General features: G+C 38.3%; 1 protein-coding gene across 1 annotated transcript; it reads right to left on the reverse strand.

Annotated features, from left to right (window-relative positions):
- Positions 1–298: 298 nt before the first annotated feature.
- Positions 299–8,453, reverse strand: LOC149170368 (putative E3 ubiquitin-protein ligase ARI8). The gene is made up of 2 exons (XM_089425541.1): positions 7,713–8,453; positions 299–952 (listed from the first exon to the last, which is right to left on the reverse strand). Exons 1-2 carry the CDS (start codon positions 8,451–8,453, stop codon positions 299–301), a joined length of 1,395 nt encoding a protein of 464 aa, XP_089281667.1.
- Positions 8,454–15,992: the final 7,539 nt, after the last annotated feature.

Raw genomic sequence — 15,992 nt, forward strand, 5'->3', positions numbered from 1 at the left:
GTTACACTTAACAAAACAAGTCCACATATAAAGAATAGATACATCACAAGTAAATCTTTGCTTCCCGTTATGAGATTCCACTAAAAACAAATATGACATTTTATTAAAATAAATAATCATGAAATATTAATAACAGACAATAATATTGACTGGATAATCAATCAAAAGGATTGGGTTGCCACAAACGTCCAAGATCGTTAATACAACAAAATGTGAGAAAAATTCATCCAAGTCCAGTGGCCCACTTGCACTGCTTAATAATAATAAGTGACTGCTGGTTCTAGTAATAATTGCTTCTTCATGCGCTCCCTGCAGGTGCATTAATCCGACTAACTTCGGAGAGATTGTTTTCAAAAGACTGAATTAGGTTTTCAAAATATTGGCCCGTCGATTTTGTGAGCTTTTCAAGCCTGATACAGAAGTCATCAAAATCGCGCAACGCCTTTTTCCCAGTCGAAGTATCAGTGTCAGCTTTAAGGGCGATTTCTATATGGTCTTGCAACTCTTGTTCAACGCAATGATGAAGGCGTTCTAAACTACTTTCAACTTCATCGTGCAGGAATTCGAAAAGATTTTGTTTTTCGCGAACAATATCAGCTTCCTGATCATGATGGCTGGATGCTGGGGTTAAATAATAGCCATATGCATATGTCCATTTAAGCATGTGCCTGCATTCTGCTATCTGCCACCATGCATCTACCACACATTTGAACTTTTTTAAACTCATTCTCGTCTGTTTACACTCATTCAATCTTTTAATCTCTACCTCTCGCACAGCCTGCAGATCAGATAACGCCTTTTCCTCCGACTTTTCATTTTCCTTCCATCTTTCCATATAAAATACCAACCTATCCGAAGAAGATGTTTTAGCTGCAAACCTTTTCCAAGAATCGATGGAGGCCAAATTCCTGGATTGATTCCCTGCATCAATTCTTCCTGATGTTGTTGCAACCTGATCAGGACTATATTGATTGCAAGAATTATGTTTAAACCAATCACCAAGGCATAAACAACAGAATTGAAATTCACACGGGGACGCACATGTCATGTGCATACATGTTGAAATCTAATTTCAACGCAGCGATACGCTCCCCAAAACCGCCAGCAAAAACCACAAACCAGTTTAAAGATTTCTCGGACCGCCTTCCTGCAGAGAATGGTTTTCGTACACAAGGGCCCGAGAAAATTTGGAGCTGACATGTGGTTCAGCCCTGACGTAACGCAACATCATTTTCTCGGGCGTTAAAGTTGGGCAGCAAACTGGGTTCCGATATTTTTGTGAGCCGTCCGATTGCCGTCATCTTTCTCCACCGTCGATCTCTGAAGCTGCATACGGGCCTGCAGCGAATTAATTTTGCGTGGAGTGGAAGACTATTGGTTGACCACCGAGAATGGAAGAGTTAATGTTTTTAATGGTTGGTCGTAGCTTTTTGGTGGCCTTTAATATGGTGATGGGCATACGTCCCATACGTTTCTTTTTATATTTGTTTACATACGGCATGTGAAGTTTTTATATATGTGTTAGTTGTAGGATTTAATACGTTTTTTTTTTCGTATTAAGTTTTTGATATGTGTATGAGTCACGTGAAATGTGCTCATTTTTTTTACTGTGTTGACCATTGTTTTTGTATGGCACACGGGAGGTAAATGTAAGGTGTTCGCAGCAGCGAAAAGAAGAACCAGAGGATGTATGCACAGCAGTGCACAAATGTCTTTTGTAATGTTTTTGTGAGGCATAGTAAAACAGAGGTGTAAGAAAAACCATGTGTGGTTTTGCAAGTGCATAAAGGAAATGGTGGAGCGATTTTTGTAAGCCTGTGTAAATTTCTTTTACAGCAGTAAACATATGTAAATTTTTAAATTACAGCAGTAAAGTTTTGTTACAGCAGTGAATGAAAAAGGGGATTTACAGCAGTAAACCCAGTTCAGTAAATTCTCAGAAATGTTTTTTTTTATGGTGGTGAATTACTCTGTCTCTCAGTGAAATTTTTTTTTAATCTTGCCTGAGCACAAAAGATCCTGGAACAAAGTAAAACAGAGCATTGCCTCTGTGTGTTTGAACATTTGGTTTTTGGTATTTTCCCCATTTAAAAATACCCAACAGTGGTATCAGAGCAGGCTCAGGCTCTTTAAAGAAGTTAAAGAAGCTGAAGGGAGAAGGTTGTTGCTGCAGCAAAACTTCTCAGGCAGTTAGAAGACTCAGACAGCGCAGGATTCAGGTATTCTTCAAAAGCATTTCTTTTGTTATTGCAGAAGACAGTTAGTTGTTTTAAAAAAAATACACAGTCAAGGAATGGCTAGCACAAGCATGGGTATGTTCAACACCCAGCTCCCACAGTTTAATGGGAAGAACTATGACTACTGGTCAATAACCATGAGAGCTTTATTTGCCTCTCAAGATTTATGGGAAATAGTTGAATCTGGGTTTGAAGAAGTAGCAGATGAAAATGAGTTCAATGCACTAACTCAGGGAGAGAGAGATCAGCTGAAGAGCAATAGGAAGAAGGATGCAAAGGCCATTTTATTGTTGCATCTAGCAGTAGACCAGAGTATATTTCCAAGGATAGCAGCAGCTAAAACATCAAATGAAGCATGGCAAACCCTCAAGACAGCCTATCAAGGCATGGAGAGAGTGAAGACAGCAAAACTACAATTGCTGAGAAAGGATTTTGAAAACTTGAACATGAAGGAGTCAGACAACATTGAATCATTCTTCACTCATGTGATTGGTGTAATCACACAAATGAGAACTCATGGAGAAACAATTGAAGATAGAAGAATAGTGGAGAAAATATTGAGGGTCTTACCCTCAAGGTTTGATGCCATAGTCACCACCATTGAAGAGACAAAGGATCTCTCAAACTATTCAGTTGATGAACTACATGCATCACTGATAACACATGAGCAGAGGTTGAGTAGGAATGAAAACTCATCTCTTGAGCAAGCCTTCAAGACCCAGATGTCCTTTGGAAGAGGAAGAGGTCAAGGCAGAGGAAACAAGAGAGGAAGAGGCAGAAGCCAGAACAGAGGTGGAAGGAACAGCCCAGCAAATGCACAAGGAAGAAGCAGCAATCCAAATCAGAACCAAGGCCAAGGCAGCAGCCAACAAGGAGGTCAATATCATGCTCAAGGACAAAGGTATGATAAATCTAATGTTCAATGCTATTATTGCAAAAAGTATGGACATTATGCAAGTGATTGTAGAAAGAAACAACATGATATGAACAGTAGACAAAATGCAAATGTTACAAGAGAAAACAGCAGTCAAAATAATGTCCTGTTAGCTTGTAACATGGCTGAAACACATAGTGAAGACATATGGTTTTTGGACTCAGGTTGCAGCAACCATATGACAGGGAACATAGCCCTCTTTTCAGCCTTAAATCAGAATTTGAAATCAGAGGTCACACTAGGAACTGATAGTAAAGTGTCTGTTATGGGAAAAGGGGAGGTAAAAATATTTACAAAACAAGGAGAAAGGAAAACCATAGCAGATGTCTACTATGTCCCCGGAATGAGATGTAACCTATTGAGTGTTGGACAGCTTATCCAAAAGGGTTACAATGTTTACTTTGTAAATGATGTGTGCACCATCATGGACATACCACCCAGCAAAAGATGCATTGCTGAAGTGAAGATGATAAGGAACAGAATGTTCCCTCTCAGGATCAGGGTAGACTTGAAGAACAAGAAGGAAATGGCAGCAGTCACCCAAGAGGCCTTCCAAAGTGTGCCAAAGGATGAGAATTGGTTATGGCACTTGAGATTCGGGCATCTAAATTTTGGAGGTCTAAACTTATTGAGCAGAAAAGGAATGGTAAAGGGATTACCATTGATAGAGAAGCTAGACAGCCTTTGTGAAGGTTGTATATTGGGCAAACAACATAGAGAGAGTTTTCCATCAGGGAAGAGCATAAGGGCAAAGACACCCTTAGAGATTATCCACTCAGATTTGTGTGGACCAATGCAAGCTCCATCATTAGCAGGCAACCAATATTTCCTAACATTCATTGATGACTTTACAAGAAAGACTTGGATATATTTCCTTAAAAACAAAAGTGAAGTGTTTGAGAGATTCCAAAACTTCAAGGCATTTGTGGAAAACCAAAGCGGGCTGCACATTAAAGTTTTGAGAACTGATAGAGGAGGTGAGTATATCTCCAATGAATTCCTTAAGTATTGTAGAGAAAATGGAATACATAAACAGTTCACAACTCGGTACACTCCGCAGCAAAATGGAGTTGCTGAAAGGAAAAACAGAACCATCATGGAGATGGCGAGGAGCATGCTGAAGGCAAAGCATTTGCCAAATGAGTATTGGGCTGAAGCTGTACATTGTGCAGTGTATATTTTGAACAGGTGTCCTACAAAAGCAGTCATGAACAAAGTGCCAGAAGAGGCATGGAGTGGGAGAAAGCAAGGAGTCACCCACATGAGAGTTTTTGGGTGTGTGGCCTATGCACACATACCAGATCAGCTAAGGAGGAAGTTGGACAGAAAAGGGGAGAAATGCATCTTCATTGGATACAGTGATGAATCCAAAGCCTACAGGCTGTACATTCCATCTACCAAGAAGTTCTTTGTCAGCAGGGATGTTCAATTCATTGAAGAAGAAGCTTGGGATGGAAGCATAGAGAAAACAGTGAATGTCAAGAACTGTTTGTCTCATGATGAAGATGAAGAGGAAGTGGCTGAAGTACATCCCCAAACAACAGCGCCAACACAAGGACAGCAAGGGACACCATTGAGGATCAATGAGAGTGCTTCTCCAAGCACACCACAAGGAGGAAATTCAAGTGCATCTTCAAGCACTTGCACACCAAATGAAAGAGGTAAGAAGTTTAGAAATTTAAGTGAGATTTATGAAGAAGGAATGAATTCCTTATTTGCCTTGTATTGTCATGTTGATGACCCTATTCATTTCGAAGATGCAATTAAAGATAGGAAATGGATAGAAGCTATGGATGAGGAAATGAATGCCATAGAAAGAAACAAAACATGGGATTTGGTTGAGTTACCAAAAGACAAAGAAGTCATTGGTGTGAAATGGGTCTACAAGACCAAAAGCAATGCTGAAGGCAAGATTGAAAGGCATAAAGCAAGGCTGGTTGTCAAAGGCTACAAGCAGCAGTATGGGAGAGATTATGAGGAAACCTTCGCACCGGTTGCAAGAATGGAAACTGTGAGAGCAGTGCTGTGCATAGCAGCTCAAAACAAATGGAAAGTCTACCAAATGGACGTGAAATCAGCATTCCTAAATGGAGTGTTAAAAGAAGAGGTGTACATTGAACAGCCTCTCGGCTATGAGAAGAAAGGTGAAGAGCACAAAGTGTGCAAATTAAAGAAAGCTCTTTATGGGCTGAAGCAAGCGCCAAGAGCATGGTACAGCAGGATTGATTCATATCTATTGGATAATGAATTTGACAAGTGTGAAGGAGAACCCACCGTCTACATCAAAGAAAAGGATGGTAAAATTTTAATTGTTGTCTTGTATGTAGATGATGTTATTTTCACTGGAAATGATATTTATCTTATTGAGAATTTTAAATCAGTCATGAAGGATGAATTTGAAATGACTGACATGGGTTTGTTGAGATACTTCTTAGGCATAGAAGTAGATCAAAATGAAAAAGGAATTTTTATATCTCAAGCAAGATATGTAAATCAAGTTTTGGGCAGATTTAAGATGGAAGAATGCAAGGCAGCCATCACTCCCACAGTAATGGGATTAAAGCTCAGCAGAGAGGACAGCAGCAAGGATTTTGATCCTAGCCTATACAAAAGCATTGTGGGCAGCCTTATGTATTTAACAGCAACTAGACCTGATTTAATGTATGCTGTTAGCTTAATTTCCAGGTTCATGGAGAGGCCAAAGGAGGCACATTGGCAGGCAGCAAAGAGAATTTTGAGGTATGTCAAAGGCACTAAAATGTTTGGAATTCTATATCATGCCTCAGAACATTCAGATTTGGTTGGATACACTGATAGCGATTGGGCTGGAAGTGTAGATGATCGGAAGAGCACTTCCGGTTATGTTTTTAACATGGGTTCAGGAGCCATTTCATGGGCTTCTAAGAAGCAGTCCATTGTAGCATTGTCTACAGCAGAGGCTGAATATGTGGCAGCTACAGCAGCAGCATGTCAAGCAGTGTGGATGAGAAGAATGTTGAGAAGCTTAGGCCAAGAGCAGGCAAAAGCGACAGTGATCTTTTGTGACAATAGCTCAGCTATTGCATTGTCAAAGAATTCAGTGTTTCATAAGAGAACGAAACACATTGATACAAGGTTTCACTACATCAGAGAATTGGTGAACAATGGAGAAATTGTCCTAGAACATTGCAGGACTCAAGAACAGGTAGCAGACATCTTGACAAAGCCACTGGATCAGAAGAGCTTTGAATTTTTGAGAAAGTGTCTGGGTATGACCGAATGCCCAGCTGTTGAAATTAAAGGGGAGTGTTGAAATCTAATTTCAACGCAGCCGTACGCTCCCCAAAACCGCCAGCAAAAACCACAAACCAGTTTAAAGATTTCTCGGACCGCCTTCCTGCAGAGAATGGTTTTCGTACACAAGGGCCCGAGAAAATTTGGAGCTGACACGTGGTTCAGCCCTGACGTAACGCAACGTCATTTTCTCGGGCGTTAAAGTTGGGCAGCAAACTGGGTTCCGATATTTTTGTGAGCCGTCCGATTGCCCTCATCTTTCTCCACCGTCGATCTCTGAAGCTGCATACGGGCCTGCAGCGAATTAATTTTGCGTGGAGTGGAAGACTATTGGTTGACCGCCGAGAATGGAAGAGTTAATGTTTTTAATGGTTGGTCGTAGCTTTTTGGTGGCCTTTAATATGGTGATGGGCATACGTCCCATACGTTTTATTTTTATATATTTGTTTACATACGGCATGTGAAGTTTTTATAAATGTGTTAGTTGTAGGATTTAATATTTTTTTTCTCGTATTAAGTTTTTGATATGTGTATGAGTCACGTGAAATGTGCTCATTTTTTTTACTGTGTTGACCATTGTTTTTGTATGGCACACGGGAGGTAAATGTAATGTGTTCGCAGCAGCGAAAAGAAGAACCAGAGGAGGTATGCACAGTAGTGCACAAATGTCCTTTGTAATGTTTTTGTGAGGCATAGTAAAATAGAGGTGTAAGAAAAACCATGTGTGGTTTTGCAAGTGCATAAAGGAAATGGTGGAGCGATTTTTGTAAGCCTGTGTAAATTTCTTTTACAGTAGTAAACATATGTAAATTTTTAAATTACAACAGTAAAGTTTTGTTATAGCAGTGAATGAAAAAGGGGATTTACAGCAGTAAACCCAGTTCAGTAAATTCTCAGAAATGTTTTTTTTTATGGTGGTGAATTACTCTGTCTCTCAGTGAATTTTTTTTTAATCTTGCCTGAGCACAAAAGATCCTGGAACAAAGTAAAACAGAGCATTGCCTCTGTGTGTTTGAACATTTGGTTTTTGGTATTTTCCCCATTTAAAAATACCCAACAATACACCCTTGATTTTTCTCTATTGGTCGATCACACTTTGGACGCGGCTTGGAATTAAAATATATCCAGCACGCATTGAGTGAATCACCATTATTAATTTGATCAATCCATTTTTTGACTGTGTCGCAGCCTATTGGACGATGAGACTCCTCTAAACAATTCCAGCAAAATTTATGTGAACAATTGCAGACAACCTCCTCATGAGTTACATTAGAATTAGTAGAGTCAACCTCCACACAGTAGCCACAGTCTGGCGCTGGACACCATTTAACCATACTGTTTTGTTCAACATATGACCTCACAAGATAGGTTCTATATTTGTTCGTATCTTCCTCAAATAACCCCAGAGAAAAAACCATGTCTTCACTCACAATGGCACGGCATCGTGGACCTTGATGTGGACATCGTAGATTGAGGCATCCTGCACCATCATGATTTATTGATGTGTGAATAAAAGTTCGCCAACAATCTTGGCAAAATAAATGGTCGCAGTACTTGAGTGACTTCATGTCTCTGATCTTGAAATCATAGAAACATATCGGACAGGTAGTTAACTCCTCCATTTTTTCTTCTTTGGTCTCATGTTTATCGTCCGACTGCAACAATAGGCCCACAGCATTTCTCACTTTCTCCTCGTCTGCAAACCATTGATCGTTGGCATTAACAGAATTCCAACCGAAGTGACGCAAGAGAATAGCTGCCTCGGCTTCCGAGACAGCCAACACAGTGGAAACGCTTTTGGTAGCATTGTGCAGACGCTCACCAATGTCGTTCAGACTTAAAACCGTATATTTCATACGTCCTTTATTGTCATCATGACGACTGCGTGCTATTTCCACCATGCTTTCATATCTCAATTCTTCATCTTCGTTTTCGCTTTCGTTGCTTTCCATTTCATCGCTTTCGCTGTCATATATCTCATTATCGGACATTTCATCGTACAAAGCCATATTGGTCGAGTTCGAGTAGAATCCACAGAAACAAAACTCTCTGACTTTTTTCCGGGCCTTGCGGAATCCACAGAAACAAAACTCTCTGACCGTGTTCAAGCAGGTTAAAGCTAAACCGCAATGTCGTCAACAAACTGTGTCTCCTTACCTTTTTGTACTAAATCAATCTTTGCTTGGCTGATATTTATACTCATGTAACTTGGTGCAGATACCAAAAACCATTCATGAGCCGACATTGATGATTATCTGGTTGATTTTAAAATAATGCTTACAACCCAAAGTAAAGCTGTTTCCCAGCCATCTATTTCTCCCACCAGGAGAAGCATTTTGTTGTCATTGAGAAACATGCCGTTGTCATTATTAATGAATCACAAACCCTAACATCCACCAAATATATCTATGAAAGTATAGTGAATTAAAATATTAAATTTTAACCAAATTTTTCTTGATATTTTTTCTAAATATGCCAAAAATTTCACCATTTGAAGTATCACAGAAAAAATGTAATCAAAATGTAAAAGTGATTCATTCAAAGTATAAAAACCCTAGGATTATATGCTCTCATACCAAATGTTATAAGCCAAATACATAAAATTCAATAGTTCACACAATGTACAACAATGTGAGCATTAATGACAACCCAAATATAGATAATAATACAGAAATGCCTCAAAATACCTCAAATAGATTCATACATTGAAATAACATCCATACCATCCATAATGAATACATCATCGCTATATACACCAATCCACACATTACACATGCAATCCCTTCATTATTAGGATGATCCTATTACATATACATTTACATATTCCATAGTAAGGTCGAGAATGCAAAATATGTTCATTTAAGGTCTCAAAATGACTCTTGATGTTTTTGACTTGAGATTTTCCAAACTAGCACTACTGGAAAAAATAGTCTTGTGGATTGATTCCTCCACTTTTTCTACTTTGAAAGCATCAAGATGGATGAAAAATAAGATACTCATCCAATCCAGATCATACACTCCCATTTTGGGGGGATTTTAGTCCCCAAAAGCATCCACTGAATGAGGTGAGTATATTTTGATGAAAACTTGACTAAACTGAGAGGGCGGGGGTGACTCAGCTTCATACATTCATGGACATCAAAATTATTTTCTTTTCGCTGATTGTCTGAAAAAATAAATGAGCATATTAAAACATAATTACTAATAGATTTAGCATGCGAACATCAAGTAATAAGTTAACCTAAACATCACTTATCTCGATTAAAGGAATAACCTCTTCTATTTTTTTCTTAGCTTGAAACATATCAACATATGTCTAGTCACACCTCAAGTGTTTTGTTAGGGGAGAAAGATGACAAGTATACCAAGCTTTTGATAATATGGGTTAAACACATTCCCTCGTGTTACTCCGCTGTGAGCGAGCCTATTGAGTAACCCAACAAAGTCACCTCAAGGAGATGCAAAGCATCGCTTCATTGCCAGAAGACCTATTTAATACCACGATGAAGTTGTTTGCATCACCTCATTGTGGAGGAAGCCTTTCTCTTCTTTAACCTTTATTTTATTTCTTTAAAGGTATGCTTGAAGCATTTATTGAATATTTGTAGTACGGGTGGAAGAGGCATCGTTACTTACTGAGAACAAGAGAGGTTGTTCCTTGTTTAAGCGATTTGAAATATAACTGGAGTTAACATGTGCATTTTGAAGTTTTCTCCTCTCCCGTTTTTACTTCGTATAATCAAGATATCGAAACACCATTAAATACAAGTCTTTGTCGGAATGAAGATCCTAATAAAGATATGGGCTTTGTTAGGTCCCTATAATACTAGTGTATTCCCTTATTATTATTGTCATTGTAACCCTTACTTTTATTGTTGTGCCCATGTTGTCCCCATATTGTTATTATTATGCCCCATAGAAGCCCACTATTGTTATTGTTGTGTTCAATATGTTTCCAAGCACCAACTTGGTCATTTGTGAGGCTCCAACATCTAGTTTACCAACCTTGTCTTCTCAAGGCACCAAATTTGTGTTTAGGAGCACCAACTCCAAGGACACCAATCTTTCCAATTCTGAGGCACCAACCCCAAGGGCTCCAACCTTATCTTGTCAAGGCACCAACCTTGTTTGTTTGAGGCTCCAACCTTCAGGGCACCAACCCTCTGGGCTCCAACCCACTGCTATATTTTGTCTAGATATGTTTGATAGTAATTCTCTGCTCCCAACATCTTCTTCACTGAATTATGTCTATCTACACCTTCGCTGCTACATCAATGACAGCCTGTCTTCATATGAAGGAGTCTTCACAACTCTTCATATTGCCCTAACAGAGTTTGCAAAGTTACCTCATGATGATTTCAAATAGGCATGATGATCTCCAATAATGTTTCCAAAATTTGTTGAAGCTTTCCAACAAGATATTTGTGCAAAGCCTCAACGTATGCACAAAAGGAATTCTGTATTTCCAAGCCGATGTTCTTTACTGTTGCGGTAACTGTTTCAAGCGTGACTGCTTCTCACTATTCTTGCTATCGCGATCTCTTACTTCCTAGAACAAGACTCACAAATGATTTAATGTCGGTGCTGGCTACTGCTCCCTTCAAACGATGTCAGATGAAGCTTTATTTTTCCCCTTCACAGAATTGTTCTTTAGGTTGCGTTATGTACTTGATTTATTAATCACAGGTCTGAGCCTTTCAAAGATTAACCCAATCAACAGAATTGCCTCGTCCTTCGGCTTCCTCCTGTCCTGCTGGACCTTCGGTTTCCTCCTGTCTTGCTGGACCTTTGGCTTCCTTCTGTCTTGCTGGACCTTCGCCTTCCTTCTACCCTACTAGACCTTCGGCTTCCTTCTGTCCTGCTGGACCTACACATTACTTTTGTCCTTCTGCTTACATCTCTCTCACTCGATCTTCGACTTCTTTTGTATCTTCATCGTCTGCGAGACCTTTGGCTTCTTGACGTTTCGACTTCTTCTTTAGTTCGCTTGACCTTCCGGATTCCTCTGTTCCTTCAAGTTCACGAGTTGTGAACTGTTACCTCATCTCTATGATAGATGCCCCAGATACTTTACCCATATGGAGGTCCCACATGCCACTTCATCACCTTTAATTGCAATCGCAACTTCATGTTTAATCCTACAAACGAACACTGGTCCGACGTGAATGCACACGATGAGACCCCAAATAAAATAAACTTGTGTCCATAAACTTCTCGAGTCTACTCAGTCCCAAGTCTTATTGGATTAATTCTCCACCATTGATCTCATCATTAATCTGACGGTTGTTGATCCACCCGATCAACAAACCCAATAGCCGATACTACATCGTTTGATCAAGGCACGCTGGATCCAGTGGGTCACAACGATATCGGTCGGGGAACATTCACGATGCTTAACTGCCCTTACAGAGCTGATAAGGATTATAAATCCTTGATCTATAAAAGTTTGAGTCCGTTTTGAGATTAACATTCGATCACTTTATGACCCGATATCCATTGGGTATATGAGGTCATCAAATCTATGGCATGCGGGTCTTCAACTAGTACATGGTTTAAAAACAGGTCTAACCCTCGTTGTTGACTGTGACGTAAGTGTTTGAAAATGAGATCGACGACTAGGATTTAGCGTGGGCCTTCAGCCACGATAAAACATCCGTACACTCCTAACCTCCGCTCTTTCAATAGTTGTTGCTCCTGTGATCACTCTTCACTCTCCCGCTCTTCCGATAGTTGTTGCTCCTATGGATTATCTCCTGTGACCTCCAATAACTCTGTTTATGCTCCTCCACTGTTTTCTTCATATCGGTTCTTCTCGGGCATATATTACATGTGATACTTTCGATATGGCTCCTTGGATGTTTTCTTCTTTTCTCCTCTGATATCGTTGTTGCTCTTCGTTCTTCTGATAACACTTACCCTTGGGCATATGTGATAACATGCTTCCTTGATGGCTTCTGATGAACTCTTCCTCTTATTATTTGGCTTCTTGCCCCTATTTCTTTACTGGATCTACTGTGTCATTTTTTGTTCAATTGCTGCATTCAGTTGTTGTTCAATTGTTGTTCAATTGCTATTCAATTGTTGTTCAATTGACCTCCTGCATCATTTGTTGTTTAATTGACCTCCCGCTGTTGAATTTCTCTTCAATTTACCTCACGTCATTTGTTGTTCAATTGTTGTTCAATTGACCTCCTGCTGTTCAATCCACTTGGGTCCTCCATCTCATCATATTATCATATATCAAACTTTTATCACTATGAGAATTATGACCAATGGGCATCAATGGGAAATCATGTATCAAAGAATTTGTAATCACAAACACTACTATATTGACATCAATGACAACCTAGATTAACATGTTCATTTATGTAATGTAAAGGATGTTTCCCCCTCGAAGAGACTACTTTTCAAGTCGTTGATCTATCTCTTTCTTCTATTTTTGTGAGCTTGTTCATAACAATTGGTGTGAGAGCTTTTGATTTTAGGGTTTCGCTACTTCAAATAGGTCATCGTGGAATTTTTGCTATACATTTTGTTTATAAAAAGGTTCAGAAGTTGAAATTAAAACCCATTTGAGCCAAAATCGTGACAAACCTCATGACCGAGTTTCAGATCTTGTCTAGCTATAGTCTCAAATATATGAACTGAGGAAGTTAGTCTGTTTAGAGGCTCCTAAATTCGATCTCAAACATGTCAACATGGGAAAATTGTCATAACTTTCTCTTTGACCATCAGATTCCAATTTTGTAAGAAGTGACAGAAAGAGGACAGACTGTAGTTTGTTGGGTATCATTTTCGGAGACGAAGGTAGAAATCATGACATGTGGCACGTCGTACAAGTTCTCTCTATTGAGGTAGTCTATTATTCATTTTTTCTATATCAAGATACATTGTCCATTCATTTTTCAAATTATTGGCATGAACCATCCCTTCGTTTTGCCAGTTAATTAATAATTTTCAAGAGGCTTCTGTATTGTTGGTTAATGTTTTTTCCATATTCCAGTGCTTCCATGGTAACATGACTCTATGGATATGGAAGCAATATTTATTCTTGATTGTATTATTCGGGCATGATAATGGGAACAAATTCCAGAAATAATAGTGTCTTACTTAGGGGAGTAAATTTAAATTTAGGTTATGGTGCCAAATTGTGTTCAAAAAACATCCTTGTAAAAAGGTGCCCTCTATATATTTAGTTTCCTAAATAGAGAATTATTTCATAAAATGCTTATTTGGTATTCTTTATTCATTCATGAATTACCTAATTATTTGGAACAATCGTTTCTAAAGAAACCGTGTTAAGGAAATCTATGTAAATATTATTCATGTAGATTTGTACAACTGATTCCACCATATTTGAAGCTATGGAATTGTGATGAATGTGAAAGGACTATACGTTAGCCTTTATATATCTCCATGTGGTTCATTGTTTTAGACGTTAGCCTTTATATATCTCCATGTGGTTCATTGTTTTAGACGTTAGCCTTTATATATCTCCATGTGGTTCATTGTTTTGATATTTGTATGCGATTTTGTTTTAAAGTTGTTATTTTCAAGAGGGGTATATGCGTTGAAGATATTTCCACCAATGTGATGTTGCATTTTGATCCACAGTCTATAAGGTAGTTATCCTTTAATTCTCATTTTATTGGTGAAAAACTGGTTTTTCATAAAAGGTTTGTTTCATACAATGGTCCTATGCAAAATTTTCTTCATGGTTTCTCCACCATTTTATGATTTTGAATCCAAAACTCATGAAAAGTCCTGTTAACTCTTGTACCAAAATCAAATTGCATGCAAAACCAGTGCATGCAAACTAGTTTCCTTTTTCGGTAAGGCATGTTTTGATGAAATTTTAAGCCTTAAAGAGGAAAGAAATTTAAGTAGATAGTGGCAAGACGTAGATCATATCCAGGCAAAGGAGAGGAGGAAGTGAGTACGACAAGGAGCCCAAGTTAACTTCAGGCCCCTAGTCACTTAGCTAAGTAATTATTTGGAACAATGGTTTATGAAGAAACTCTGCTAAGGATATCTATTAAGGTAGATTTGTACAACTCATTCCAACATATCTGAAGCTCTGGAATTGTAAAGAATGTGAAAGGACTAGATGTTAGACTATATATATCTGCACACGATTCATTGTTTTGATATTTGTACGATATTTTGTTTTAAATTCGTTCTTTTTAGGAGGGGGTATATGGTTTAAAGATATTTCTACCCACTGTGATGTTGCATTTTGATCCACATTCTATAAGGTAGTTATCCTTTGAAGTTGAAATCCCATCATATTTCCACTAAAAAATGACAACAAAAGCAACACAAATGCACACAATGAATGTCATTTCCTTCACTTCTTTCTCTAAAGTCAAATTTTGCTTCTCTTTTCTCTACATCCAAATTATATGATTCTCTGTGTCTCTTTCTTTCTTCACACCTCGAGGCAATTCCAAGAGCCTATAATTCTACCTAGAATGGAGTTATCTATCTCATATATGGATGGGTGTGTAAAGCTACCATCAATGTGAATAAAATGAGTGCTTCTCAAGTGGTGGCATTCACTTTGGAGACATCCTTGCATGATTGCCAAAAGGATATCCCATAAGAGCTCCTCCCTACCTAATAAAATTTCACTCCACCCTGAAAAAGGTTGGTTAGTTTTCTCATGCAGATTAAGTCTTGGATTGAGGCTCATCACTATGACACTCATGGAATTCAGGTGGTACATGCCTTAACAGAATGAAATCTATTTTAATTTAACGAGAAATGTGAAACAAACCATAGTCATTGGGCGCTTTAGAGTGTGTGATTCTATGAAAAATTATCAAGTATGGTTTTAATCATAAACTAGAATCAAGTTATGTGAAATTGAATGTCCTTAATAAGGTTTTCTATTGCCTTTAGGCAATTTGACTTAATATAGGTTGTGCACTCCTTTGTTTTTGGGTATGATAGGTAGTCATAGTCCACCATGATGATGTTTGTCTTTTGATTTGGAAACAATGCTTAGTGCTAAGGTTCTGGGATGAACTCTGGGTGGTAACCCACAACTTTCATCAAGGCAAGTTACAAGAGGGATTACTTGGCACCAAGTGAGACGAGTTTTCTCCTCAATTTTATTTATTTTTACATATTTTTTTGAGACTAAGGCAAATGCAACAAAAAATATGTAAAATATTAGATTACCGTCATATGGTAATTTTAAAGGCTTGTGAAATTCTATTCTCTGACAAGAAAAGCAATATTTGAAAGGAATAAGAATTAAAAAAATACACAGAAATATGCAGTTTTAGATCTCTGGTTTAAGTGATAAAATCTGCAAGGAATAGTTGTATAATTCCTTGTGCTCTATTCTAGCTCTTTTTTTTATTGTTTATGGATTAACATGTTATATTTATTATTTTCCTCAATGCTATGAGTTTCTCTTTTGGATAGATAATTTAGGGCCTTCCTATCTGAAGTTTTCCAATGAAAGTTAGAGCTGAAGGAAAATGTGAAAATGAGCCTCCCCAAATAGTGGAGATGACAATGTTTGATTACTTTGTGAATAG

This window comes from Pinus tabuliformis, chromosome 4_2 (genome assembly GCF_031772625.1).
Source record: "Pinus tabuliformis cultivar Carrire ecotype Pingquan chromosome 4_2, CPIR1, whole genome shotgun sequence".
Classification (NCBI taxonomy): Eukaryota; Viridiplantae; Streptophyta; class Pinopsida; order Pinales; family Pinaceae; genus Pinus; species Pinus tabuliformis.

Coding starts and splice junctions, on each gene's coding strand:
- LOC149170368 (XM_089425541.1), bottom strand. CDS start 8,453: ATGGCTTTGTACGATGAAATGTCCGATAATGAGATATATGACAGCGAA. Junction 953..7,712: donor TTGACTCTACTAATTCTAAT/GTAACTCATGAG, acceptor AGTCCTGATCAG/GTTGCAACAACATCAGGAAG.